At 41.9% G+C, this 23626-nt stretch overlaps 1 protein-coding gene across 2 annotated transcripts in view; it reads left to right on the plus strand.

Annotated features, from left to right (window-relative positions):
• The window catches only part of RAB28 (RAB28, member RAS oncogene family), an 87391-nt gene extending 65527 nt beyond the window's left edge, over window positions 1-21864 (plus strand). Inside the window, exons 5-7 of one of the 2 annotated variants that reach the window (XM_054999404.1) lie at window positions 11513-11616; window positions 12717-12794; window positions 19357-19631. In XM_054999404.1, coding sequence (XP_054855379.1) covers window positions 11513-11616; window positions 12717-12794; window positions 19357-19452 — 278 coding nt within the window. In that variant the 3' untranslated portion in view covers window positions 19453-19631. Of the gene's footprint in view, window positions 1-11512; window positions 11617-12716; window positions 12795-19356; window positions 19632-21427 lie in introns of those variants that run through there. The other variant, XM_054999403.1, reaches the window with a different exon arrangement.
• Window positions 21865-23626: the final 1762 nt, after the last annotated feature.

Consider the following 23626-nt stretch of genomic DNA (forward strand, 5'->3'; position numbering starts at 1 on the left):
ATGTCTTTCTCCTTTCCTCCATTTTATCCTCACAACAACCCTCTAAGGTAAGTTAGGCTGAGAGTATATGACTGGCCCAGGGCCACCCAGCAAGCTTCCATGGCAGAGAGTGAATTCAAATATGGGTTTCCTAGATTCTAGTCCAGTGTTCTAACTACTACAGCACATTGACTCTCAACTAGTATTCTGTTTTCAGGCACAATTCAGTGTGCGGGCTCTTACTTTTTAAGGCCCTTAAATAGTTGGGGTCAAAGTACCAACTTGAAGGAATCCTCCCTCCATTGTCCAGCCTGCCAGTTAAGTTCCTGCTCTTTGTGCCCTTGCCTTTGGAGGTTAGGAGAGTGGCAACCTTGCCAGGGCTTTTTCAATGGTGGCATCTCACCTGTGTGACCTTTCCCCCAAGGTTTGCCTGATTCTTACCTGATTGTCTTTTAAATGCCAGGCCCCAAACTTTTTCCTCCTCGGACTTCTGGGCCATTTTCACACGTCTTACCTGCCACCAGAACATTGTGCAAAACACCCGGAAGACAGCATCTTTTTGTGCGAAACCGTGCCAGGAAGACGCAATTTCGTGCAAAACTCCCGGATGACAGTGTCTTCCTGGCGCGATTTTGCACAAGAAGACGCTGTCTTCCGGGTGTTTTGTGCGATGTTCTGGTGGCAGGTAAGACATGTGAAAACGGCCTTAATTAAAGGGTTGATCTCTTTACATTGTTTTTACAGTCTGTTTCTAGCCTGAAAATTGCATTATGAGTAGACATGGGCACGGAATGGAAAAAGCCCGAAATGAGAGTTTTGTGACTCGTCGTGATCCATGAATTGCGAATTACAAAATTTCACAAAATTTCACAAAATCATAAGCCTTATACTTACGATTGAGCTCATTGCAGATAGATGGATTCCTTGTATTGTTTCACACTATTGTTTCATGCCACATTGATGGTTTGCTGCTCCGTGTCAACCTGATAATCGCCCTTGCTCCCCTCTAGCGGAATTACGGTTGCACGGCTTCGTGGTCAAGAATCCACCAGCTGACCTACAGACTTATATGGAATCTGTATGGACTTAAATGACTGAACTTTACCTGTGAATATCTCTCTGTCTATAGGAATTGTTAATAGATGTGACCTTAATATTGAGATATGATTTCACTGGGTCATTCCTGGAATTTCATTGTGTAATATATACGAGCATTAGCACACTTCCTTTTGTTTTTTTTGTGTTGGTTTCGGAGGAAGTTGAACTCTCCCCCCTTTTTTCGTTTTGAGTTTGTGACTGACCCAAAGTCACCCAGTAAGTTTCCACGGCAGAGGGGGGATTCAAACCTGGTTCTCTCAGATCCTACTCCAATACTCTAATCGCTACACAATGCTGACCCTTTGGTGCTGTGTTATGTCCCATCTCCCCCGCCGTCCCCATGTTTTACTTCGTTAGCCACTTTGAGTAGGTGTTCTGGAGAGATAGAAACTTTTAAAATAAATAAATATAACTATCAATGTCACTCCTCAAGGAAGACCTGACAGTGTGCCTGAAAGGCGCAAACAAGTGGTTACATCCCCAGCCAGTTAATTAGTGTAGCGGCAGGCTAGGCTCTGGGTGACCCAGGTTCGATTCCCTGCTCTGCCATGGAAGCCCACTGGGTGACCTTGGGCCAGTCACAGTATCTCAGCCTAACTCACCTCACAGTGTTGTTGTGAGAGAAAAAATGGAAGAGAGGAGACCGATGTAAGCTTCTTTGGGGAGAAAAGTGGGATATAAATGACATTTAAAAAAGCAGCTCTGTCCTATGGTCAAGAGCAACCCCAGTAATTTTAACAGAAGGATTACAGTTGGCAGCAATTGGAGAAAATGTGTCTGACAAGTCAATATGTTTAGGACATATTTAAAATGTGATAAACTTGAATAATCTGCATTTACTGAGCACTTGAATACAGTCTAATATAGAGTTAAACTGTGAATTTTATCATTTCACGAAACTACTAATTTTTTTTTAAAGTCTGATTTTTGGATGAAACCAACTTTTTGTTCCTGTAAATCAGGAATGGCCAACTCAGACCACTCTGAGGGACATCTGAACATTTTTATTAACTCAAACGGCCTTCATTGTTTCATTAGCTGTAGAGAAGTGTTTTGGTTCCAGTTTTTTTACTCTGTGTACTAAATCACCAGCTGCAAAAAAGGTTGAAAACTTCTGGATCCTGCTTGGACATTGCTAACAACCAGCACTGAACAATTAAAGCACATACTTTGCCCCAAAGAGGCCAGTGAGGGAACATCACCATATTCACAGCTTCCCATAATATTAACACTTCTCTCCCCGCCCCATGCCCCATAGTAGATTCTCTTTTTCCATTGTGCATTGCTGTAGATCTTTTGGGACCCTGTTCTTTTTTAACCTCACTTTCCCACTTTACACACCTGCACTCTCTCTCTCTCCTGCATCCCCATCATTACGGTTCTGTATCACCAAATCAGTCTTCCCCTCCTTTTCCGGTTTCCACCCCCCCCCATATATCTCTGCACACCTCTCTCTTATCCTCCCCACCCCCACTTGCAGTCTCTTTTGTGGGGGGCATCTATTTGTCTTCCATTCCTCACTCCTAACTGAGGGAGGCACTCGGGCAGACAAGGTAGCTTTCACTGGATGAGACCACATGATGTTTCATGATACTGAACACCTGAAAAGGTCCCAGCTATGAGCCCTCCTGCATTGGCACATTCAGCCAGCTGTTTTGGGAAAAGGGAACAAAGGGTGGTGCTGCTGACCTGAAGGTGCACTTTTTAGGCATACCATTGGACAGCCGTGCATGGCAACCCGTATATTTTGTAACATGGGAATGTCCAGACCAGTGTGTGTTCTTGTTCTGTGAGCAGTCACATAATTTCCACAAATGGATGATTAACTCCTGGCATGGCATTTGGCAGGAATAGGAAGCAGAGTCAAAGGCTTCCTAGTGCTTTTCCAGACCAAGACTTCTTTCTGAACATCTACTGTGAGAATCGACCATAATGATTTCTTTGTTTTAAAAGTTCAGAGGCTATTTTTCCAAATGCTTGAAGCAGCTATCAAACAATATGTGTTAAATAATGATGTTGAAACAGACCCCAGTGACTTTAATCTTAAACTAGAAGATCTAGCACTGTATCCCCTCAAAATCCATTCAGATAAAATCAGCAGGGTTTTTAGTGATGGTGAATAAAATTTAACTCCTCTTCATTTGTTTTTTTTATATTAAGCTTGTCTTAATATAATGGGTTCCACCTTGTAAAACTTGATTTTATGTTCATCCCGGTCAAGCCATATGTTTAATGCCTTTTGTTCTGTGTGGATCAAAAGGACTGGGGACCTGAACATTACTTCTGTAGCTTCAAGCAGGCCTGAAAAACACCCACTGGTGATCTGGTTGATAAATCTCTAAACAATCTGTTGAGCCACGGGATGGCAAACATCCCAGATTGTGAAGATCTTTTCCTTGCCTTGCTTCCAAGACAAGCATCTAGAATGATGTTGGGAATAGAATGGCAATAGCGTGCTCCCTGCCCGCCCCCCTCAAGGCTCTTGGGTGGGCATGAAATTTAAGTGGAGAGTTAATAGGGAAAACGCTGCCAAGAACGCAATATCCATGTATTCTGCTGCTCTGAAAATGTTTGAGTGTCGTTGCAACTTCATTTGTACATTTGTTCAGTAAGCAAGGAAATGGCTTTTGGATGATTTCCAATGATAGATGGAGTACTCTTTTAGTGAGAGTGCTGTTGATGTGGCTGGTTAATTTGCTGAGAGGTCCTTTGGCTGTGAGCAGTGGCTCTCCTGAGGGACACTCGTTTCCTACCTTGTCTCTGTTACACATTTGTGTGAACTCTCCTGTTCTGCCCTTTTTTGCTGCCTTTGATCATTTCTTTTTCTCATTTTAGTACAAAGCCAGTGGGTGTCTAGGCATATGCGTATGCGATATGTTGGCCAAGACGTAGGTCCCTTATGGTAAGCCTGGGAACAAAAACCAGATCATGAAGAATTTTACTACTCTTAGAAGCATGCCGATTCATCTCCGATATGTCATTTTAAGACCATGATCTTAAGCATAGCATAGTTGCCACTACACAACTCCTACTGAAGTCAGTAGAACTTCTGGAACAAGGATACTTAGATTGGGCAGGAAGTAATTTAGGCCTTGGTTGCCCAAAGACATTTCTTAAGAGGGTATATTGTTGGTTGCTGGAAGAGAGGAGGGGGTTGCAGCAGAGTTTTGCCAAGGGGGGCGGGGCTTGGCTTTCTTTTCATTTCCTTACTGTGTGCAGTAAGTGAGACCCTCATTCGTTTGAAATTTCACCCCTGAAAGCCCTGTCTGATCAGGTTCCCGACTTGTACATTTTCAAGCGTATTGCAGCATTTTTTGTTTCTCTCTGTCATTTATACGTGGCAGCTTATGGTAAGATGTATATTGTTCTATCAGAAAATGTTTTTCCTAGCTCATATTGTCCTCAAGTCTGTGGGTATGCTTCAAGAGCAGATGAAAAGTTCTTAACCAGTTTTTTCAACCACGTTTGTCCTACGCGAGCTAAGAGAGCCCTTCTGTGCAAAAATATCTCTCTCCTTACGTGACTGAATCGCTGCATTTATAGGTGCCCCAAGTGGTAATGGAAATCTCCTCCACTGCAGACGAGGGCCCAGTCACAGAGTGTCTGTTGGAAGGGATCATATTTTCAGTGCAATCCTAGGCATAATTGTACCTTCTTAATCCCATTGACTTCAATTGACTTAGAAGGCTGTAACTCTGCTTAGAATTGCACCGTTTCAATTCTTTCCCCTTTTCTTAAGTAAGCACCATGGCTCATTATTTTATCTCTATAATGCAAGCATTATCTACGTTGTTATTTCTTTTTGTTGTTAATGTCAGAATGGCTACAAGCCCCACCCTTACCAAAGCATGCCAAATAAAATGTGTATAGGAATTCTGTTAGACCAAAACTCTTTCAGACCAACTCTCCAGAGCCGTCAAATTAAAGACCTCCAGTATCATTTTTTACATAAAGCATTTAATATGGCATTTTTTCAGCTGATAATCAAATGACACTATTATGCAGCCTTACTAGATTTGCAAATTTACAAGTTTTCACAAGTCAGCTGGGTCCTTTCCTCAGGAAATCACTTGAAGTTTCCCCCCCCTGTATTAACATAAAGGACTTGGTTGTCCTTAAAGCCTTGTGAATGTGTTTGCCTTTTAATTTGACAGCATTGAATCAACACCTTTACAGGGACCGTAATGTAATAAAAAGAGAAGCTGTTCGGTATCGCTTCCTGTTACTGTAGAATTAGATTTGAAGGGACTGGAATGCGCACAATCAAGCCCATACAAGGTTTGAGTTCCATGTTAGGCAACTGGAGTTTCCAGTGAAATGTGGTGGTGCATAAAAACTTTCCTGTGCACCCAGTGGGCAAGTAATGGTCCAAAACGAAAATTGTGGGTATTCATTTTGATTTCATAATATCGCTTTTTGAAGTATGCGTTTATGAAATACATGATCTTTATGCGCATGCTGCTAATTGACAGATAGAAGTAAGCTTATTCGCTTCAGCTAAAGGATGTTGTATAAGGAACAAAATATAGAAGGGAATTCAGTTGATCAGCTGAAAAAAATTGTATCCCATCTTTTTTTGTGCTCAAAGTAGTTTACAAAACTACTTAACATGTCAAACATTAGAAACCTTATTAAAACAGCAACAACTTCCAGGTTAGCAGCATCAGTTTCCTGCACACATTATTTACAAAAACCTTCTAAATGCCTCCTTGTTGAGGTAGGACTTGTGATCCCTTTAAAAGGTATCAAAGATGTATGTAGAAGACTTGTCTGAGCCAGAAAGGAGTGCTGCTCACCCTCATACAGGCCTCACATTGAGAGGGATGGGGGTTTACATCACCCTTACCATCCATCTCTCTCCTAACCCAGCTCCTTCCAGTTTGAGGAGTGACAACCAGTACAATAAAAGTTGCCACGTTTCTCAGACAGCAAAAGTACAGTTTTGTCTTCCAGTCACAAGAATGGATGTCTGCATATTACATGAAATAATGATTTTGGAGTAACGTCTACATAGAAAGAACCATTTGAAAGGGAATAACAACAACAACAACAACAACAACTGCATTCGATTTATATACTGCCCTTCAGAACAACTTCACTCCCACTCAGAGCGGTTTACAAAGCATGTTGTTATTCTGTATTTTAAAAAAATGAAATAATTGTAGAGGAAGTACAGACTTGCAGTAACATTTCTGAGTATATTAACAGCAGTAATTGTTTGGGGTCCATGTGGTTGGCCTGTGCTGTGCAGGGAAGCCTGGTCTGATCTCCTCTGGAGGAGGGCCTCAGGCTTGAGAGGCCCCATCAGAGCACAAGGCTTGCACCTAGTGGACCGATTGATCCAGCAAGGCAGCCTTATCAAGCCTCAGCCTGAGTCAGCTGGGAATGGATCTGGCTCAGCTGTTGGCAGGTGTTCAGTCTCGAAACTGTGTTGTGCCTGGGCCAGTATCCTGCAAAGCAGCACTACTCTCAGAGCCGTGTTCTGGGTCCAGGCTGGGATTGCATGCTGCCAGCCTGGCAGTTGGCCACCTCTGCTCCATCTCAGCCTGGGCCTTTCTCTGAGAGTGCAGTTGTGGAATGGGGGTGGGACCTCAGGGGCTACGGGCCTGGGTTTGTGCCCTGTCTGGCAGAGGTATAGTGGCTATCTCAGAAGCCAATGGCAAGGTCTCCTACAGGCTCTGGTGCTGATGGGGCATGGTTGGCGGGTGCCTCTGCAGAGTCAGACCCTCCTGCTCTTTCTTTGTGCACTATGAGTCAGAATCTCTGGGCTAGTCTAAGGAGGTCATGGCAATTTTTAAAATGTATTTTAATTTAATGTCCTAGGAAAGAGTGTCCAGCGTGCCTGAGCCCAGAGAGGCAGCAAGATGAAAGCAGCTCTGCTCGCCTTGCCAGTGGGAAGCAGGAAAACACCACTACATTGCAAAGGGGAGGGGGGAAGAGCAGGTATGTGATACCTGTCTTCCTCTCCCCTGGTAGCAGATACATTAGTCAACCGCAGGGCATGTAGAGCCTGCCCTGCTCTACCATCTCCACCGAGGTAGGAGGGACAGGCTCCCTGCAGCTGGCCATCAGCTGGAGCCCAGGATGCCTTGTCTCCTCAATGATGCAGGGGCTTGGGGATGGCTGGTCTGGTCCCCTGGACAATTGGCTATGACTGTCTAGTGGATCAGCTGTACTTGTTAATTTGTAAAAGTCTAGCCTGATTTGGAATGCTCAAGTGATGTCTGTTTCTTCTAAGTGGTACTTCAGAATCTATTTGTTTTTAAAATGCATTTTATAATAGTGTTTTAATAGCATTGACATTCAGAAGAACTGAATTGGTTGCAATCCCATAGTTACTCTTGTCTAAGTCCCACTTGGAGTAATCTGTTGATATTGTAATTATCGATAAATAACTTGTGCACATGGAACCAGTTCTATGTCCGTTGCTCATATTAAGGCGAAGGACCATTACCTACTATCATGCAATAGTCTGTGACCACCTTTGAGATAAACCTGCAGTACAAGACCCACTTGATTTTTTTCTCTGCATATGTTTATCTGCTCCTCTTTCTAGGATAGCCAGCTGCAAAGGAAGATGTGGTAAAGCTGCTGTAGCACAATGGTTAAGTGATTCAGCTGCGAATCAGAACTCTACTGGTCCGAGTCCCACTCCTGCCATGAGCTCAGTAGGTGGCCTTGGATAAGCCACTCCTCTCAGCCCCAGCTGTATTGTGGGGATAATAATAATAACACCAACCTGTTCTCCGCTGTGGGTGAGACTCTCATCTGTCTAGAAGAGCGGTATATAAGCACAGTTGTGATTGATTGATTGATGGATGGATGGATGGATGGATGGATGGATGGATGGATAGCCTTGAATAGTGGTAGGGATTCTGGCAGGCTGACCTTGCCATGCAAGGCTGAAAAAACCTGAACCTGTTGCAATTCTTCCTTCTGCATAATCCATAAAGGCACAAGAGCACCACCCTCTTTTGCACCTGGCATGAGAAAAGAGTGGTGATGTCCCTGATGTAGCTAACCGTAGGTCAGGTGGTAGCTCCTTACTCATAAGCCATCCATCCCCCCATGGAGACCAGTGGCATTCTGGCAAGTTCTTCATGATCTCCATTCAGACTCAAATATGTGTTCTGTCCCAAAGCAGAAATAACCCGGCAAAGTTCTGGTTAGGGAACTGCTGCCCAAAAGCCCTCCTCCAAGGAGCGCCTACCTTCCCACTTGGTTCTTTCCTGCCTGCCACACTGTTAGCACCTCGGTGTTGTTGCTCCATTGAGAAGGTTACCTCACAGGTTTCTCCTCAGTGTTAGCTTTATCTCTGTTCTGGAAGAGTATAGCTTGTTGTAGCTGAGTGTAATTGGATTTCTGTTCTTGCTTTTTAAAAATCTTTCATGTTTTTTCCCCTCCCTTACATCTACCATATGCTTATGGCATAAACAGTCTTTTAAGCCATGCTGCAATCATGGAAGTAAATTTACCATGTCTGACTGATGTAATTTCTATTTACTTTGTCTTGGAGACTCCCATCTTCACTGTACTTCTGGCTTGCTTGCCTGAAACCACACCTCTCATTTGTGTACTCTTCTGGGGGGGGGGGAATGGTTGATGCTGGTTACTTTGGCTCATTTTCTCCCATCCACCTTGCTCTGGGACCACAACTGCAGTGCTGGGTCCCCAGCCAAGCAACCCAAGTAGTCACTTGGGGCACCAAATTAGCAGAGGAGGGCCACATGGAAGGAAATGATAGGTGTGGCTTATGCTGGTTGTCGTCTGCCTGACCTGTGCTGCTACAACCTAGTTCCAATGCCTTATACCCAGCTGGAAAAAGCAAACTGCACCATGACTTACTAACTACAAATAACAACAACATTTGATTTATATACTGTCCTTCAGGACAACTTAACGCCCACTCAGAGCAGTTTACAAAGTATGTTATTATTATCCCCACAACAAAACACCCTGTGAGGTGGGTGGGGCTGAGAGAGCTCCAGAGAACTGTGACTAGCCAAAGGTCACCCAGCTGGCTTCAAGTGGAGGAGTGGGGAATCAAACCCGGTTCTCCAGATTAGGGTCCTGCACTCTTAACCACTACACCAAACTGGCTGCCTGTAAAGATCGCCTATTGTACTGCTCAGGATGTTCCCTTCTATGAATTGTAATTTTTAATTTCTGTAACTGCCAGGAAGAAGGGCACCAGAAACGGGACGTATATATTTGCACACCCATTGCAGTTACTCCTCAATATCAACGGAATCTTATCCCCATTTGGAGTTACGGACATTGTTCCTTTTGAACTTTATATATGGCACATCTTTGTATTTTTAATTCTTTCATGAAGCATTGTAACTTTAATTGTATAAGCACTAGTCACTTACTTATTGTTGTTTATTGCATATGTGCACTCAGCACTTTATTGTAGTATTATATATTACTTTAGGTTTGCTGTGGAATTGATGGCTACTGTTCATTAATTGTATCTATGTGACTACCTCTGAGATTCTTTATTGTTAATTGGTTTGGCAGTGGTTGAGTATATGAAATTAACAAATAAGACTGAAGAAATTTACAAACAAGATGACTTTTATTGAGACTTATTAGACAATATGGTTTGTAGTTAGTAAGTCATGGCACAGTTTGCTTCTTTCTTCTGGTCATTTCCACGAATCTCTCTCTCTGGCATTAGACCCAGCTGGGGCAAGATAGCAGGAGGGAGCTTGGTGGGGCAAAATGTATTGAGCAGGCCCAGCAGGTTCATGAGAAATGATGCCCGTGCCAGTGCTTTGTGATTGTTTGTAGACTGCAGCCAGAGGAACCCTAGAGGAAGCTCAGCAAAACAGGCTTTCCGCTAGCAGCCTGTTGGGGCCAGGGTGATTATTGCAGCTTCCCCAGGACCTGGGGTTGTCTGAAAAACAAGAAATATTAACAGTCAGGACTATTGCATTAAGGACTCATCATTTACTACCTACCTCAAATTCAAGAAGCAGCCTTCCATTGGAGAACATTGCTCCCTGCAGTAGGAGAGAAAAAACAGTCACGTTGTATAATTCATGTTCTTCTAACCAGCCGGGACTGGAGCTGGAAAGTGATTATTTTGTTTATCTGTTTTGACATTTTGTATCTTGGCCGGCATAACTCCTGTTATTTATTGATTCTGTATTTATTACTGTTTATATACGATATTTATGATATTGATTGTAATTGTAGCACTTTTGCACTTTATGAAATAACTTTTTTCAGAGTTGAGACTGGTGTTAATTGTATACCACGGGGGGATTTCCTTCTGTCTTTGCGTTCTAGTTCCGTGGTAGCTTTTAATGAGTTGGCCTGGCTTTCCAAGGACAACTGGTTGGCTGCTGCATGAAACAGGATATTGGACTAGATGGGCCACTGATCTGATCTAGCAGGATTTACTTACGTTCTTATGGAGCCTTCTCATTTGGCTTCTCTGATGAAAAAAGAGAAGACACACCCTCCTCTGCAACCCTGTTCTCTAGTTGCTATGGAGGCTGATCAAGTCACCTCTCAAGCAGTAGTTGATCTCCTAGGAGCACTTCCCCCCTGTGTCAGATACTCCCAGAGAGAATCTGGGATGCGACAAAGATTAGAAAAGCCCTCTTTCTGTATACGATAGAATAGACTGGCCTTATTCCTTTGATCCTGAGTGATGGGAACCACTGCAGTTCTGTAATGAGTTCCTCTTCATTTTTGAAAGGATGATGGAAATAAGTATTTCTGTCACTTTGATCTGGACTGGGATGAATGCTCTATATTTTCAGGATCATGTCCCTGTTTTTTCACTGTAATATTACAGTTATAATGAATGGCTCTTTATGTCAGAACAAGTATATTAAGCAGCAGCTTGGACAACTTTCTTGACTTTCCTCTCCCACCTTGATGTTGATGCATAGGGAGATGCATCTTTTGGCCAAGTCGTGCTTCTGTCAATTGACTTCTGAGATGTTTCCATACCTGCCTCAAAGTACATCCGTTTCTTATGTGAAGCTGCATGTGGAGCTGCAGAAAGACCAGAAAGGTTGCCAACCAGACTATCATGAGTGGCCATCTGGACAGTTGCATAACCTATTCTCCTTTCCCACTGCTGGGTTCTCTCTTGTCTTGTTCCTCTGAGGTAGCTGAATGCAGCAGTCTGTAGGAACTGAGCAGGAAGGTGCTCCTGCTTACCTCTTCTCTTGAGTTAGGGGCAGAGAGGCAAAGCTCTTCCTTAGGGGAGAGAACTGGGCTGTCTGTTTCTTGGCTAGAGCTCCAGATCTGTCCAGAGTTGTTTCTGTATCGGCACAGAACTTATATATGCACAGTGATTGCACAGATGACCGCTCAAAGAAACCAGTAACAAATAAGCAATCTTTTTGTTTAAAGAATATATCTTAAGAAACTGTCAATACACTCATATCTTTCTTCCCTCTGAAACTTTAAATAGTTGATTTGGAGCATCTGCGGACAGTCAAGGCTGATCGACATCACCGTTTCTGTCAGGAAAATCGTTGTAGCAGCCATTTTGTGTCAGCCAAGACAGGTGATTCTGTAAGTAGATATGAGTAATGTTAAGTACTTCTATGTTTATAGTACCAGTCTCCAGAGCTGAGTGTAAAGAACTTAAATTATGGGCATTGCTTTTGTGAACTGAATTGTTTATCATTGTAATATAGAAGAATGCCTGCTATTCTGGGCTCTAGTTAGATTCCGGAGAATTAAATACAGTTTGTCACTAATGCTTAACCATGTTGTTTTTCAAAGAGAAAAATGTGACGTTCTGTGGGTTTTTAAAAAAAAATGTATTTGAAAAGAAAAATACAAATAGCAATAGAAAGTGCATAGAAACTTATACAATAGAGGAAATACTAAATTTAAACTACAACAGAAAAGTATATTCAAAATGTTTCAACACAGCTAGCTTGTGGGATATTTCTCCTCTCCCTCTCCTTAATTCTTATACCTAAAATGTAATATCAATAGTCTTTAATCAATCATCATTTTATACTCAACATTTTTAAAGTCTCTATATTATAATTAACTACTCTTAATTTTTCTTAGCTTCAAGCTATGTGGGGGTTTTGTGTGATTTTAAAAGAAGTAATAATAATAACTGTCCTTATATACCATTTTTCTAGACAGATTGGTGCCCCAGAGCTGTGAAAAAAGTCAGCGTTGTTATTATCCCTACAATACAGCTGGGGAGCTGGGGTGGAGTGGAGTGGCTTACCCAAGGCCACCTACTGAGCTCATGGCAGTAGTGGGATTTGAACCAAGAAAGAGCTGATTTGCATCCTATCCCCTTAACCACTGTGGTACAGCAGCTCTCTACTCTCTACATTTAATGTATGTATTATGTTTGCTATCACTGTATGCTAGAATGTGTTCTGTATTTAATTCTCTGGAATCTAATTAGGTGCCCAGAATTAGGAGTCCGGTCATTCTTTTATATTACAATTCAATTACTTCATAATATTGCTGTAAGTTCTGAAATTTACCAATGGAGTTCTTCAGAGATCTTTTGCACAGGTTGTATTTTTCTCCCTATCTCTATGTTTATAGTCCAGGAAATGTTTGCTGTATTTGAAGTAACTTGACAATGTCTGTTTCTAATCACTTAAGCCTTTTCTTTCCTTTTTTTTAAAAAATAGGTCTTCCTGTGTTTTCAAAGAATTGCTGCCGACATCCTCGATGTCAAATTAAACAGAGCAGAAATAGAGCAATCACAGGTGAGTGTATGGCTTTTGCTAGCTGATGTATTTAAGCTGATGTCAGTTAATATTTTACTGCAAGGCATGGCAACTTTGTGCTATGTGTTCTTTGCATGCTGAGGCAAAATGTTACATGCTTCAAATCATAAAATTAAGTTAACTCTCCAAGCTTTTAGCATTAATTTTCTTTCGAAAGTTCTTGAACATCTATAGATGTCCACAGCTTTCTAGTGCTTTGGCCAGAGGACTGCTTTAGGCTCATTTGGGGCCTTCTGTGGGTTTTTTTTTGTTGGAACAGCAGTGGGTCCCTGTGCCGATCTCTGAAGCTGCTGTTGTGAAGCTCCCTGAGGTTCTTGCTCTTTATCAGGGAGCAGGCAAGGCTTTTGTGCTTCCCATACAGAATAGATCCAGAGGAGTTAGCCATGTTAGTCTGTAGTTGCAAAATAGTAAAGAGTCCAGTAGCACTTTTAAGACTAACCAACTTTATTGTAGCATAAGCTTTCGAAAGCCACAGCTCTCTTCGTCAAACACATCCTGCATCTGACGAAGAGAGCTGTGGCTCTCGAAAACTTTATGCTTCAATAAAGTTGGTTAGCCTTGCAGAACAGTTTTTTGTATCTCATTGCAGCATTGTCAGCAGTAGTATAAGAGATTTTGTTTTGCAGCCCCACCCTTGTTGCAGATGCCGTTGTCAGCAGAAAGGTCCCAAGTGTCAGGACAGGGGACAGGTTTGGCCTCCACCTCAACAGTGCCTCTGAGCGCCATGTTTCCTTTTGTCTTCTTGTATACTCTCCCTCCTATGTGCTGTGTCAAATCAGGGAGGCAAGGAAATGCCTCTTATCTTTTCCACACTTACCTGTCTGACTACACGATGGCTCAGCTTCTGCCATGCCCCTACTTATCCTGGTGTGTAGGATGAGGTATTGTCAGAAAATGGGGTGGAAGGAGACAGCAGGCTACGTATGGGGATTTGTGGACTTTCACCTGGAGGAAAACCTCTCAAACACACAGTAAGACTGTCTGACGTTGTAGGCTTCACAGCCTTTATGATTCAAGCAAGGATTTCCAAGAGCGAAACCCAATTTAAATGTGAAGCTGTTCAGCCACTAGCATTTACCTGTGTGATGTTTTTACTTGGCTGCTACACATATGAAATGCCTCTGTGTGCAATATTAGCTCACTAGTGCAATTCCCATCTGGGCTGCAGATCTTTGAGGCGTGACGCTGACAGCAGTGCTGTTTGAATGAGATGCTGAGTGTATGCGATATTGCATTGCATCCTTCTGTCTCACCAGGATCTTGTTTGAATCAGGCTCAGTTCTCCCGACTCTCCTGGGAAGCCAGAGCTGTGTATCCCCTGAAAGAATCCAAAAGTAGAACAAATCTTCAGTACAGTTGCACCTTAAAGACTAACACATTTTTCCAGAGTATTAGGACATGAGCCAGGACTTCTGAGGGCCAATTTAAATGTGAAGCTTGGTCTCTGGTGAAGGCTCATGAAAGCTTTATACCCTGGACATTTTTGTTGGTCTTTAAGGGGCTACTGGACTTGAGTTGAGTTCTACTGCTGCCGACTAACATGGCTTCTCACCTAAAACGATCGTCAAAAAATAAACGTCCAGTCCTGAGCCGCAGGCTGAGCCACTGCTTTCTCCGGGGGCCTTCAGCTTCTGCAGCAGTGTGGGACCCTCATTCACTGAAGTGCTAACTGGGGAAATTTGCCTTGGAAACCTGCAAGCAATACATTAAGCAAAGAAAATCCCAAGTAAAAGAAATGAGAGGTGTTGCAGGCTCTACCAGATGCAAAAAAATGATAAGTGAATTCAAGTGAGCCACAGTATTTCAATATTCACTTCTTATTATTTGGAGGGCATCTCATGTATATAAACGGCAACAATGGAATCTGTGTGTGAAGCAGAATGAAGTAAGAATGAGACAATAAAATGGGTTTTATTGCCTATTAGTATTCCCTGATGGAGAAACAAAACACCTCTCCTCTTTCTGAAGGTCTACACTCGAGTCTTTTGTATATTCACACATTTTCTCTGGGTTAGTCAACAAACACAGGAAAGTTGACAAGTCACCAAATTTGAGTGATTTACTGAACCGTAAACATTGAGGCATGCAAAAAGCTTCAGGTGTGTCTATTAGAAGGGTTGATTTTTTCCCCTTTCAAATGGCAGCTAGGCTGTGGTGCTTCACACACTTCCCTTAGATTCACAATAGATTGGTTATGTGGCATGGGGTGCGGGGGAGAGAGAAGACTGTTGTTCAAAGAACACTAGTCCAGATCGTCTTGGCTTAAAGAACTGCTTGCATAAGTGGAATGAATGAATAATTTTATGGAACTGTGTATTCCTCTGTTCCTCCGGAACATGTGCAGAATTAAGACTGTTATGTTGGCTGTTGAAGACTGAAATTGCTCACTTCTTTATCTCTTCAGTTTCTTCTGATATTTAAATTGCCTTATGCTTCAAGAGGCTGTTTTCTCATTGAATATATAATATTGTTCTATCCCAGTCAGTTGAACAACATCATCAGTCTTTCAAACCATTAATGGTGAGCATGCAGTAACATAAACTAGTTTATCAAATCAGCCAACTCTAGAATTTGATCCATAACAGAAACTGCAGCTTTGGGGAACACCTTTCTGCAGATTTTCAAAATGGATATAAATGTCCAGTGCATCATAACGGCAATACTCTATTCACTGAACGTGAAATTCTTTTAAGACTGCCAAACCATTTGTTAATCTTCTGCCATACAATGGGTGAAATATGGGTTCGCTAACCTCACTGTTGTCTTCATGACAGGATTTAAACTAGCATGTTGTTTAGTTCTTAACTCCTGAAGACAGCACATTGCATCAAAATTGGTCCCGCCGTGTTCAGATAACACTGTTAAATGCTGCTTTTCTGCAAAGATCCTCATGGAATGCTTTTCATGATACTGTGAGGCTGGGAAGCCAGTGAATGACTCTTGCCTACCTGATAAGAGTATATGATGTTGATCAGTAAGAACTCAAATGGAGAACAGTGGCGGCTCATAAATTCAGACACACACACCCAGCCATCTGTGTCCATTACTCATTTAATACAGACAGAGGTTATCTTCAACCACAAATATTTATATAGTGAGAGAACCTTTACAAGTTTCTGTGTTTTTCTTTAAAATATTTTTTTTTTGTTTTGGCCATTAATATATTTTAAATTAGAAGAAACAAAAAAAAGTTCATGAGCATCTTACAAATATTGGCTGTATGTCCAGAGTGCCTTAAAACATGTACCTGTTTCACACACTGAGAGTATATTTTGCACAGAGTGGTATAACATATATGAGCAACAGTAACTTAACTAGCAATAGAAACAAATATCTATATTTGTGTTTAAATTAATGAACTGTGTGCATGTATTCATATTCAGCTAGGGAGATTTCAGAATGCAATTTCCCATTGTCATAGGTCCAGAGGAGTTACCCGTGTTAGTCTGTATTTGCAAAATAGCAACTACGTAGCATAAGCTTTCAAGAACCACAGCTCTCTTCATCAGATGCATCTGATGAAGAGAGCTGTGGTTCTCGAAAGCTTATGATACAATAAAGTTGGTTAGTCTTAACAGTGCTACTGGACTCCTTACTATTTTGTAACTTTCCCATTGAAACCAATGAGATGTCATTGCATAACTTTGGTTGGATTGTGCTCACGATCTGTTTACTTCAAGAAAAGTCCTCTTCTTCAAAAGCTAAGAAAGCAAAGCACTTTTCACCCCCAAATGTATCTTACAGTGCAATCCTAAGCAGAGTTACAGCACTTGAAGTCTGCACGAACCTACAACTCACACCTCCCAGTTCTGAGCACTGACCCATAGCCACTCCAGAGACCAGGCAGGCAGAATGTGGTTCGAGTGGTTTGTGAGACTGGAAGCTCTCCCTTTCTCGAAGGCTGCGCTTCCCAATCTCCAGTCCATTTCTGAGATGTACCCACACACAAGACTTCAGCTTAATAGAAGATAAGTTTCTTAAGTCTCCACAAAGCATGAAGCACTCTGCTCAGGTGACAGGCAGTAAAACAAGAAAGCCTTATTGTTGCTATATACTAAAACCTGCCTATCTAAATTTAAAAGCTAGCAGCCTAAGCATCTCTGAGTGGTTTCCATAGTTGTGTATCTCACCTATCCATCACACAGTGAGCCATCTTTCTCATACTCGGTCAAGTCAGCTTCTAGCATCATCCATCTTGCACACTTGCACCATCTCTGAGAGCCAAAACACACGTTAAGAAATACCTAGGTTCAGCACGTGTTCTCTTACCTCAAGGTTTGCCGGGATCTGTAGGCATCCTGGAAGCTTAAAGTTTAGCATTTACAGAGCGCCTGTATTTTAAGCTTTAAGCTTCCAGGACGCCTACAGATCCTTTAAGCTTCCAGGACTTTAAGCTTCCAGGACGCCTACAGATCTTTAAGCTTCCAGGACGCCTACAGATCCCGGCAAACCTTGAGGTAAGAGAACACGTGCTGAACCTGGGTATTTCTTAACGTGTGTTTTGGCTCTGAGTGAACTGAGGAGCCATCTTTTCCGGCCTCACTGAATTGCCCGGCAACACAGGAACCAATCAGGGTTAAGCCATTCATTGGTATTATTATAACTATGTGAAATCTAGGGAGTTAAGCACAGAGCCCTCTTGAGAACAGTCCCTTCAAAGTGTCACCCAAGGGATTAATAATGTTCATGTTGATGGCAGCGCGTAAGGTAAGAGCAAAGTGCTGGAAATCTGGTACTCTGAGTTATGGCAAGTAGCTATGGCAGAAAAATTGGCATATCAACTTAAGAGTTGTTAAAGGTAATGCTGGAATGTCGGATTTTTATGAAACATGGCAAGACTTCATTTCATATACCAATCAGAACAGTATGCAGTATCAACATTTATCTGTTCCCTTCCCCAAGTTACGAGAGATTAGATTCGTAGTATCTGTAGAAATGTTTCAGAAAAAAAACCTCCCATATGCCATTAAAGATTTCCTCTCTACATTTTATATTGTGGAAGATACATTTGAAAAGTCCTCCATTAACAGTTTCATTCAGCAGTGCCTGTTCTTTCTCTCTTTCCCCCCGTTCCCTCTTACGTTTAATCTTTTTGTTTTATGCTCATTTCTTTACTCTTTCATGTAATATTGTATGTTATATATGTGGTTTAGATGGTGGTTTTTTTTTGTTGTGTTTGGAAAAAATTAATAAAAATAAAAAGAACAGTCCCTTCAAGGTTGAATCTCTAGGGAACCTAGGATCTGTTCCACAGGTGTTCCCAGTGAGCTCTGGAAAACACATACCTGTGCTAGGCCACACATCCTTACAACTTGATCCTAGGCTCAGCCATTTTCTTCTAAAGAGCTAGTCTCAAGTTAGCAACATCCATACAAAGTCTATTGAAATCTTGGGGCTTAGGAGGGTATAGCTCTGTTTAACGTTGTACATAATTCTGCCTCAAATTCAGTCTTAGATTGATCAAAGTCATATTGCCCCCTACCTGCTTTAAACCTTCCCACCATTTGCGTATAAGGAAACCATCGGCAAGTACATCCGCCTGTTAAAAAGTCCTCTCTTGATTTTATTTATTTTAACATCACCCTTTGAAAATATTAACATGTCTCAATAAGTCAGTCAATTTCAAGGGGCTTACCATCTCCCTTCTAAAATGCACTTCTTGTGGCGCTAGCCACATAGGTATTTTTGAACAAAATCTATGTTTATATTTCAAATTCTCAACAAAGCACACCCAACATAATGGTTATTGAATTCTGCATTAACCTTGGCTCTGTCATACCACAAATAGTTATGCCATCCAAATCTTAAGTTGTGCGCTTCTAAATCCAACTATCTTCTGTTTTTCAACAAAATCCATTCTTTCATCCAAACAAGGCAACTTGCAGCAAAATACGATTTCAGAACAGGCAGGCCCAACCTGTCACTTTCCTTAGCATTCTTCGGAACCTTCCGTTTAACCCTTGGTTTTTTCCCTTGCCATATAAATCTAGATATATCTTTCTGCCATTGTTTAAATGGTACCTCTGGTATCAAAACCGGAATTTGTATAATTTCTAACCCACTGTTCTCCAAACAGAATTGAAAGCAGATTACAGTCTTAGTTTAAAAACACCAAAAACACAACAATAACTCTAAAAAAATCAGAAAAACAGATCCTTAAGTAACCTCCAAAAACCATCTGCAAGGACAGTTATATTTGAGTGGCTGCCCAAATAACTGTGCCTTCAACAGCCTTTTAAATAGCAACAATTGCCCTTTGTTATTTTGCCCTGGGAGGCCATTCCACCATGGGGCCAGCACTCTTGCTTTCAGAATGGAATATTAAGCACACCTTGTTCGGCCAAGCGAAGGTGGCACATGGGAGACGTCCCTGGATGTGCCTCTGCTCTGCATGATATCTGGAATGTGATGACTTTTGTTTGTTGCTTCTGTTTATTTATGTCAATTGCATTTTCTTTTAAAACTGTTCATCTGTCTCTCTTTTTTCTTTTTTCGCACTCACCTCCTTGTTTTCTGTCTTCTATTTGGCTCATGGCTGCAGCATGTTGTCAGGGCAGAACTAGTGAAGTATCCTGAAGATGATAATCCACAGGCCAACACGCCCAACAATCAGAGTAAAATCTGTTCAGTGCAGTAGTTCAGGTAGTACAGTAAAACGATTCAGTGTTACTATTTTATGTATATGAAATAGTAACCATGGTATTGTATGTCATTTTGATTTGTACTTTTGTGAGGGGTAAAGCATAAAGTAATCAAATAATCTGACCTTGATACGGGAAGGAAAAAAAACCCTAAGCCTGAGCCCCACTGAATTCACTGGGGCTTTAGTTATCTGTAACTTCCAACTGATTTCAGTGCGTTTAGATGAGATTAACGTGTGGCGAAAGATTTCAGATTAGAGTTTTACAGGCTAGTGAGCTGTGTTGAAAATCAGAGAACCGCCTTATGCTTTCACATATGCACCTCAGAGGTTGTCTCCATCTCACCCCTCTTTATGCTTCGCAAGGGGGTGCTTTTCAGGCTCCCGTGAATTTCAGGGACAGCTTCTTGGATGGCATGGGGAGGGGGGATTCTGTTCCACTGTGCGTGTGAAGCTTTCTGCATGGCAGACTTTAGAGCCTCTGACATCATCATGCTGTTTGGATTGCCCTACAAGTGTTGCATAATTTTCTGGCATCAGTCAACTAAACTGAAGCTCTTCTCATGAAGGAATATATTGCTACCTGCTATTAAAAGCCAAGCGAAACTGAACCAAAATGGGAACGAGGCCTATCAGAAACATTTCTTCCCCCTGCAAACCACATCTCACCTTTTTGGTGGTTTGTGAAATGGTGCACCACAAACTCTTTTACAGGTCAGGGAGAAAAACTGGTAAAATGTCCCCTTTATTGAGGTAACCAAGTCAGTGCCAGCTCCCCCAGTCCAGTTGTACATCTTTGACTAAATAGGGCAAAGTGTAGATGGGAATCCACATTTGGACGCACATTGGAATATGTCTTCAAGATCACCATGCAGAACTAGCATTTTAGTGAAAGTGGCATCAGGGGAACTTCATGCCATGGCACACTGGTGGGCAAACGAAACTGCTGGTGCAGCAAAGGAAGGCAGGCAAGCAGGCAGAAGAGAATCCCCCCTCCCCTCCCGCCCCTTCTGTATGAAGTGAGGGCAGTGAGAAGATTTTGCCTTCTGTGGTGCAATCAAGAAGCCAGTTTATGCTGCAGGTTGTGTGTGGTTGCCACATTTATTTATTTATAGTCCGCCTTTCTCACTGAGACTCAAGGCAGATTACACAGTATGAGATTAGTACAATCAGTATCAAGGACATTTCAGTACAGTATCAAGGACATTTCCATAAACAATGCCATAGGGTAAATAGATACAAGTTTAAAAGACATTGTATTGCAATTTTGCTAATACTGAGTAGTAAAAATAGTGAAGCAGAACATAATCAATTCTAGGACTAACATTAGACAGCATGGAGCATTGGTGGTACATAGGAGTACATATTTAAAGCAGCAGATAATACATAAGGCAATATAGTGATGAAGTCTATAGTCCTTAACTCATTAGCGAAGCATCTCAGACCCCATCCCTACAATACAGCCCTCTCATTGTTTGATTGCTGGTTGATTTAGCGGAGAAGGAAGACGAAAGAGTGTTGAAGTAGCAGTACATCTAGGACTGTGAACAGGTGCAAAGAAGGGGATTGTGGTAGGGTTTTTAAAAAGGGCATTTTGCTCTCCTTGGAGTCCCACTTTTTGCACCAAAAATCATATTTCAAAATTGCAATGCACTGCCCTGAAGAAGTTGACAGAACATGTTACAAGAAAACTTTCTCCCTTATTTGGAACCGAGGGGTTTATTTAAAATTAGTATCAGCATGTTCCAAAATCTTTATGCATGATTTCTAGGAAAAGAGGACTGCCGCATACGTTTCTTGTGACTAGCTCTTTCTTTTGAATGCTCCATATTTCATAGTCAGGTCTTTGTCTTCCAAGGCGAGTCATTAACATATGAAATGTTTTACCAGAACTTTTGGACTGGAGTTTCATTTGGATTCTCTCACTGTAACCTCTTCTCTCTCTTTCTCTCTCTCTCTCTCTTTATGACAGAAGGTGGTGAAGGCAGATATTGTAAACTACAGTCAGGAGCCCGTGTCAAGAACAGTTAACTCTCCTAGAAGCTCGATGTGCACAATTCAGTGAATGTTTTCTTTTTTTGTATTTATCTCCTTTGGCAGCAGTGCTACCCTCGCACAGGCTTGTTGTTTTAACGGTGAACATTTCTGTAACGTAGTTAGAGGTTCCAACATCTTACTACCCATTTGTGAGTCGACAAACAGCAGGCAGTTTCTTTGACTAGCCAAGATTCGAATGTTTGGGGCCACACACTTTGCAAAATCAAGATAGATGCCTATATTATGAATTATATTTAAGTAAAACGGTGTAACTATGTATACAGATGTCCTTTTACAGATATTGTCAGAAAAAATGTATAAATTATACTACATGAAAAGCGATGCTGGAAATAAACTAATGGAATTAAAATATTGCTTGTTTTCATGCCTGGTGTTTTCTGTTTTTCGTTGCTGCTGTTACTAAAATCAGTGCAAGAGACCCTTTGTTTTTAACCTGTAGGGTTGATAGTGAGTGCCAGATTTGTCATTTAGAGTCATCAACAGATTGAAAAAGGCCAAATATTGATAGCCAGTGAGGTACAGAGATCCCAGTGTTGGACTCGGACCTGGGAGACCCTGCTTTGAAACCTCACATTGCCCACCTATTGACTTTGGGCCCATTGCTTTTACTCATCCTCGTCTACCTCGCAGAGTTATTGTTGAGATAAATTGAGGAAAGAGGAAGCCTGAGCTCCATAGAAGAAGATGGCATAAAAATGTGCTTAGAAGCCTTAGCTTAGCTAGGGGTCACTTTTGACTCTCCAAGTAACCCTGGAGCCTCAGAGGTTGGGAAGATAGTGTTAGACCCAGAAGACACAACAACCAAGTGCAGATTCCCAAGAGTCACTCCTCAGCTTTGTAGATACTGCTGAGGCTCGAATCATAGGGTTGGAAGGGACCTCTGGGGTCATCTAGTCCAACCCCCTGCACAATGCAGGAAATTCACAACTACCTCCCCTTCCCCCTCCACACACACCCAATGGCCCCTGCTCCATGCCCAGAAGATGGCAAAACCCTGTCAGGATCCCTAACCGAACTGGCCTAGGGAAAATTGCTTCCAGACCCCAGGGTAGCAATTGGCATTACCCTGGGCATGTAATAAGGGGCCACAAGAACTAAGCACAAATGTAACTCTTCCTGCCCTCATCTCATGATCTGCCTAGGTTCACAAATCTAGTGTTAAACTTGAACTGGATGGCATTAAAATGCCTGAAATGTGAATTTTAACACTCTATGCTTAAAAACAAAATATGTTTTCCCCTAAGCAAAGCTGGCATTCGGTTTCAAACACCATGAACCAGGTGAATAGGTCAGGTTTGTTTTAACCTCCCATCCCCCATAATCAGACCGTATAGAGCCCCTGCTACAACCTACTTTCTAGTTATTGTAAGCATCTATGTTTAATTCACAAACATGCAGCTTGAGGTTTTTTTTTCCAAAGATGAGGAAGCAAAAACCCTTAAGTTTCCTAGGGCTGCTTACTATTTTTAGCTTCCCATAGCAGCAGCCTCTATAGCCGCTTTGGGTTCCCTCTCCCATTTTACCTTTATTTTGATCACATTTTTCAGACATGACGATTTTCATCTAGAGTGTGTGTATGTGTGCTTAAAAAGTGTCACTGGAACAGTTGACTCAAATTGATTTCAGTTTCAATGAGTTTCCAGAATCCAAAGATACAAACAAGCCAATTTGGCTGTTTTAGACACTGTAGAAGGAACTCCCCCCCATCCTCATGGACAGATTAGTTACCGTATTGAGACCCTTGAACTGCTGCTCGGCCTCAGCTCAATTTTTGGCATGGGATCCCAATATTATTATGCTCAGCACAATAATTACTTATTAAGCAGTCCTCATTAAAGTAAGCTTGCTTACTATTGAAGAAGAGCATAATGTCTTTGCAAAGTTTTTTTTTTAAAAAATCACTGGATGAATCATTGCTCTTGGGACTTGCAATGTGATGACCCTGTAAAGAAGCAATGAAGGAGAGATGAGTCAAGCCAACGGGTAGGCCAACTGCATGAAGACTGGAATACCAGACAGCAGGTTAAAACACACCAAGTCTTCATTTGTATAGTTGAGATCAACACCTTGACATGGAGTATAAACATGAGCTAGATCATCTCGGTGGGATTTG

This window comes from Eublepharis macularius, chromosome 15, assembly GCF_028583425.1.
Source record: "Eublepharis macularius isolate TG4126 chromosome 15, MPM_Emac_v1.0, whole genome shotgun sequence".
Lineage (NCBI taxonomy): Eukaryota > Metazoa > Chordata > Lepidosauria > Squamata > Eublepharidae > Eublepharis > Eublepharis macularius.